The 6029-nt window shown below is 50.0% G+C and overlaps 3 protein-coding genes across 3 annotated transcripts; 1 reads left to right on the forward strand and 2 right to left on the reverse strand.

Annotated features, from left to right (window-relative positions):
- Nucleotides 1-321: 321 nt before the first annotated feature.
- On the forward strand, nucleotides 322-942 carry MICPUCDRAFT_14281 (mitochondrial protein translocase family; the record flags this gene model as incomplete). Its single annotated transcript, XM_003056141.1, has 1 exon — nucleotides 322-942. A coding segment is annotated over one exon (621 nt), but the record flags the coding sequence as incomplete, so codon positions are not given.
- Nucleotides 943-1606: 664 nt separating this feature from the next.
- On the reverse strand, nucleotides 1607-3122 carry MICPUCDRAFT_55756 (uncharacterized protein; the record flags this gene model as incomplete). Its single annotated transcript, XM_003056539.1, has 1 exon — nucleotides 1607-3122. The coding sequence occupies exon 1, from the start codon at nucleotides 2798-2800 to the stop codon at nucleotides 1607-1609; it is 1194 nt and encodes a 397-aa protein (XP_003056585.1). The 5' UTR covers nucleotides 2801-3122.
- Nucleotides 3123-3588: 466 nt separating this feature from the next.
- MICPUCDRAFT_55757 (uncharacterized protein) lies at nucleotides 3589-5554 on the reverse strand. Its single transcript, XM_003056540.1, has 3 exons — nucleotides 5118-5554; nucleotides 4703-4889; nucleotides 3589-4446 (listed from the first exon to the last, which is right to left on the reverse strand). The coding sequence occupies exons 1-3, from the start codon at nucleotides 5251-5253 to the stop codon at nucleotides 3846-3848; spliced, it is 924 nt and encodes a 307-aa protein (XP_003056586.1). The 5' UTR covers nucleotides 5254-5554; the 3' UTR covers nucleotides 3589-3845.
- Between the last annotated feature and the right edge of the window lie 475 nt (nucleotides 5555-6029).

The following is a 6029-nucleotide window of genomic DNA, read 5'->3' on the forward strand; positions in this document are numbered from 1 at the left end:
GCGAAGATCTGGCAGTTTATTTTGAAATCGTTGCACCATTTTTGCCGACCTACTTCGCGGAGATTGTTTAATTTTTTTCCGCCTTCTTCCGTAGATTTCGAAGATGTCCGGCGTTGACCACGGGTGAGCCTTGAGGCGTAAAACTTTCGGATCCCTTTTCTGCGCCTCGCGGTATTCAGGCCTGGTCGCCCAAAGTGGCTCTTCGAAACTCCTTATCAGGCGGACAACACGCACTGTTTCGGCCACATTCCTAGCTGCTAGTAGATAAGAGTAAATAGTCGGCACGCCTTCTAGTTGATTCTTCTTTTTTTTCCGCGCAGGCGGGAGCCTTGCCCTCATCGTATTTTCGACGACATCGGGGGCGCGTTTGCGATGGGTGTAGTAGGCGGTGGAGCTGTGAATTTGCTCAAGGGTTTTTATAATTCACCGAAAGGTCACGTCATTGCAGGTGGTTTTGAGGCTGTGAGGCGCGAGGCTCCCAAGATCGGTGGTAGCTTTGCTGTTTGGGGTGGTCTCTTCTCAGCTTTTGACTGCACCCTCGTGGCACTGCGTCGCAAGGAAGACCACTGGAATCCTATCATTTCTGGCGCACTAACCGGTGGCACGTTGCAGCTGCGATACGGTCTTTCATCCGCGGGGAGATCAGCAGCATTCGGGGGGTTTCTTCTCGCAGTCATCGAGGGTATTTCTATAATGCTAACGCGAGTCACTGCACCGCCCCCTCCAGTACCCCAACCAGTTGATTTGCACACTGGTCCTGCTGCTAACATGCCGACTCCGCCCGTCACTGTCAATGAAAGTGCCTCGACTGAAGGTTTAATGCACGCCTCCTCAGACGATAATATACAAAAACGCAGTGGGTTTTGGTCGGAGAAATTAGGCGGAGGTGGTAAAGAGAGAGACAAACAACACCGGCAATTTGTAGACCCTGAAACAAAGTAACAGGAACCGACTTCAAATGAAAAAAAAAAATCTGTTCGCATCGCCGTTCAACGTCACTCCACCAGTAGCACCGTTGATATAGAACTCAACCTCTGTAGATACTCTATTATATCTTCGAAGATATCTTCACGCTCCGTAGTGCAGGGCTTTAATTATGCCAAATTACAGTGGAGTAAAGTATCCGCAGCATTTTGTTCATTGTCTGAACAATAAAGAATAGCCAGCAACGAGTTTATTATTTCCGGAAGTGCATGCTCACTCTTAGTAGTTTAGATGTGCGTCTGAACTAGGGTACAGTATTTGGCCATAAACCCTGCGTCACAATCGAGAATATGTTGGTGGATTCCGTCATGTGTGGTATACACTCTCTCTTATTGATCACCGATTAACGAGACAACGAGGTAGCTGGTTGCTTGTTTATGAATATTGCCATAAATGAGCCAGTACTTTCAAGAGTACGATATAACACGACAGGTGGTCTGGCTCCAAATTGACGCCCCCCGAGTGCAAACTTCTCAAATATTGTAAAACTTCCGGTCGAGGTACCCATTAAAGGTTGCGGTGCGATATTGAAGCGCTGAGTCTTCCTCATTTCCTGCATGCTGAGTTGTGTTTCTTTTACGATAAACCCTACCAAGTCTTCAAATATAGAAACCATTCGTGGTCAAAGTTCAGCACTCTGAATACTCAGTCTTTCAACAGTATCTTTTAGGAGAACAAGTTTACCTGTTGATGGCACCGCAGCAACGAGAATCTGAAGAACACCATCAAGAGAAATAGACTCTTGGTCATAATTCGCTGCGCATATATTTGCAGCGCCAATCAGCCGAGCGTCATTGAGCTCACGTATTATGCGTGGCTTGCTTGGATCTGAAACATCCATGACAGAAATCGTCCCGGCAGTATTTCCTACTATATAAATAAGATTTTCTATTAGAACCATTCCAGTTGCACCAAGAATTGACTTGTGACCGTATGGGGCCCAACCTGCATCTATATATGAAACGCCTAACTCGTCATATTTTCCTTCGTTTTTGAGTGTAGCTGCTGGTCGAGCCAATCTAACACTTGCTTGCATAGCAGTAACGATTGAAGGACGACTTTGAGAAGTAGTATTCAGCACAGCAAAGGTTCCCCCATTTGCTGCAGAGATAACGAAAGTGAAGTCAAGGTACAAGGTGCCATGCTTCAGAATACTTATTACACCATCGAAGCGCTCATCCTTTATGGAACCTATCTTGAACAGAACGCCATGGGGACTGAACGACAATGTAGATACACGTCTCCCACGTTCCGAGGCAACAACTAGGTGGGCATCATCAAGCAGACTAACTGAATCTGCTCCCGATAATTTGATGGAGCTGAGATGTACCGGGCTTGCTTCGCTGGTGATGTCAAAGGATACAACACTTGCAGCACCAGGCACAGCAACGAAAGCGAGATTTCCTTTTACTACAACGTCCGCAGCTCGACTCAGCACAACGAAATCAGATATTGTCCCTAGCACCTTTAACTCTCGTGGATTTTCCACGTCAATCAGCATGAGCGTGTCTGTCGAACTGCAGGTCACGGCAAGGCGCAAATTACCCTCATCTGCGGACCGATAAATGTGCAAGCCGCCACAACCAAAGAGCAACGGATGCCTTAGTGACACTAGGAGCTCAGGCTGTGTTGGGTTAGAGACATTAACAGCAGCAACGCCGTTGCCCGCGATATAGACGACAGCGTCCTCAGCTACAACAGCTCCAGCAAGCAGAAACGCAGGGTCAGTTAGCTCTGATATTACATGCACACCGCCGTGGGCATTTCCCAACTGAAACAAGACAGCCGTGAACACTAGCACGAGCTTAATTTGCATGAAGACCGGCGAAGAAGGATATACTGTATGACAAAACTCAATAGAGCCTTCCTGTAATCGCACGTAAGTCTACTAGAGTGGAGCAAACTTTTGAGAGTTCGATTTCGAAAAAAACAGTGCAAGTATCGGCCAGTCGATGGGCCTCGTTTTGTGCAATAGCGATAGTTTCTTGAGACTGGTGGTGGGATATTTGAGCACCGTCGTGATAGACTCTTCGTTGCTTTCTCTAAGTGTGTGTGTGCGTTTAGGGAGTACTCCCGGAAGTTCCTTCGGCCCAGGTATACCCTTGACGAAGTTTCAAATCGATCAACGCAGCACGGCGCGTGGGCGCGCACGGAAGAACTTCCGTACGTTTACAGTACGTGTCGGAAGTACCTTCGTACTTTCGTACATACAGTACACTTTTTTTTTTTAGTATTTATGATGTCATATGATACAGTACGAGTATTACGAAAGTACGAAAGTACTTTGTACTTCCGTACAATACGTACATACGTAATATTACGTATTGTACGGAAGTACGAAGGTACTTTATTTCGTACGAAAGTACGAAAGTACAAAGTACCTTCGTACGAAAGTACTTTCGTACTACTTCCATACCTTCGTACATACGAAAGTACTACTGTAAAGTTAAACAACTACGAAGGTACTGTATGTACTACTTTCGTACCTTCATAGATAGAATACCTTCGTACGAAGGTAATAATCACACTACTGTACAGTACGTGTACAACGTTGCGTGTAGGCCTTGAGTAGTACATTCCGCACATGTACGAGTACTTAGCCCTATCAACTCTTATTCTTTTATTTGTTATTCCCATGACGACAAGCTCGATTATTTTCGTCGCCACCAGTTGTTCCGCCACTTTAGATCGGTCAGCACCTAGTGATAGTGGGGATAACTCGACCGTTCTTGCACCGAGCCAATCACTCTCCCCCACCGCGTCATCCCATAATAGCCCACGGCGCGACGTGCGTTGCGTGCTTGTCGTCGCCGGAACCCCAAATCTTTTATCGCGGAACATCTCCCTCTAGCTGCAAAACACTAGTTCCTACCAAGGGTAGGAAACGCGGAGTCGTCGTCGATCTTCGCGGAGAACCCAGACCCGCGCGCATTCCCAGGTCTAGCCCCACGGACGACTCCGCGGCCACCATCTCTGAAGCCACGTCCGCGACTCACACCATGGCCACTGTCGCGGTCACCACGGCCACGGCCGCCCCGGCCACCACGGTCATCAGCTGGTGCAGAAGGCGTAGTCTTGAAGCCGGTGTCGAGAATTGTCTTCTGGACGCCGTTTTTCGTACGGACGCGCTTACCTTTTATTGTTTCGCTGCCTTCGAGCTCGAAACTAGACAAGACGTCCACACCGTCATCTTTGCTTGTGAGCTTCATACCTGTAAACGCAGACTCGTCTACGGTCTTCGATGCACCGCCCTTATTCTTCTGCTTTAGCGAAGCCATCAGCGCGGTTTTTCTCTCCGCCTTTGCTTTCTCATAGTCTTCGAGCGTCACCTCGTTATCCGGCTCGTCGGGAACGATTTCCTCTTGCTCGCCCTCAGCAGTAAATTCTGGGACAAGAGAGGCTTCCTCACCGGGTTTTCCCCAGCCGCCCTTGCCAGCGCCGCCACGGTGGAGGCCTTCACGACTGTTACGCGGGCAATGATACGTGTCGGTTACAGTTGAAACGATCGAACGGTTCCATCGGTTGGAACTTGAGACCGAAATTTGGCTCTTTAATTGTTCGCGAGAAGGTCGGGTGTCGAGCGGACCGCGATGGTCAGAAAAAACACCGGTGAGGGCGGCGAGGTAGTTGTACATCGCAAGGGTCGAAGCTGAGCGGGGAAAGCGCTTAAAGATCGCAAGCAGCGATTCATGCGAAAGAAATGCGACCAATGACGTACCCCCGACCGGAGCGGTCCTGGCGGTCGTTGCGACGAGCGTCGTTGTTGCGGGGCTTGTCTCGGCGATCGTTGCGACCGCTTTGTCGGGGACGGCCTTCGCTGCCGACGACCTCGCCCTCGAACTCGCGAGGGGCACGAGGAGTGCGGGCGATCCCGCGCCCAGCGGACACACCGCGACCGGGCGCGGCTGTTATGAGCAAGAGAAAGGTGGTGCGCGGGAGAGGACGTCAGTACACCGAGAACGACAAGATCTCTGGGATCGAACGCGTTTTTTTCGCGGCGCGGGATTTTTCGTTTTTTCCATTCAGCAGCGTAGTGAGGCGCCGGGTGATCGCACGATACGACGCATCGAGACGACGCGCACAGCAGCGTGACGAATGCGATCAAATGCAATCCTGAAAAATGAAATGCGCACCGTGTTTCTCCGGGAGCTTTGCGGGCTTCTTCGCGGCGGGCGCGGTCTTCGCCGCGGGCGCCTTCGTAGCTGCCACGGGCTTTGGCCCGTCCTCCTCGTCGAGGAGGGCGAACATGTTTGCGCCTTGGAAAGCCATGGCGAGTGTCTTCGAAATTCGTGGGACACGAGTGCAGTTGACCGGACACTCGCTGACTTAGTTACGCCGGATAGGCCGTAACAGCTCCAAGCATGCACGGGTGGGAGTTGTTACGTCTGCCCGGAGACGCTAGACGAAGTCGCTTTGCCGGGACCGACGTTCTCTGCCCGGTTAGCGCGTCGTGTTCGCGTCTGCGGGGTGATGGAAGATATGGAGCGTCGTTGCGTATCCAGACGCGAGACGGCGACACGACCACTCGCCCGGTGCGACCGACGAACGGGTTCTTCCGGGCAGCGCGGCGATGTACTGTCAGCAGTGTGAGGGTAAGAGAAGAACCTCGTCGTTTTTTCAGGCATGTTTCTCGACTTTTTTCGACAGAGAATAACGTGTACACGTACAGTACGTGTACTGTACACGTACTTTCGTACGAAAGTACGAAAGTACGAAAGTACGAAAGTACCTTCGAAGGTACTTTCGTACCTTCGTATTACACGCGTTACTGTAGTTGTACGACTGTTGTACGTGTACAACCGTACACGTACAGTACACGTACACGTACGTTGTACACACTTAACGTTGTACTTTCGTACGTTGTGGACTCGTGTACGTCGGGATAGATATCCGATACGAAGGTAAATAAAAGTATTGTACGAAAGTATTTGATATTATTAGATAGGCCCTACAGCCTACACGTGTACTGTACGTGTACTTCCGTACTTCCGTACTTCCGAAGTACTTTCGTACTTTCGTACGAAAGTATTTTCGAAAGTACTTTC

The sequence above is a fragment of the Micromonas pusilla genome (genome assembly GCF_000151265.4).
Source record: "Micromonas pusilla CCMP1545 genomic scaffold MICPUCscaffold_2, whole genome shotgun sequence".
NCBI classification, from domain to species: domain Eukaryota; kingdom Viridiplantae; phylum Chlorophyta; class Mamiellophyceae; order Mamiellales; family Mamiellaceae; genus Micromonas; species Micromonas pusilla.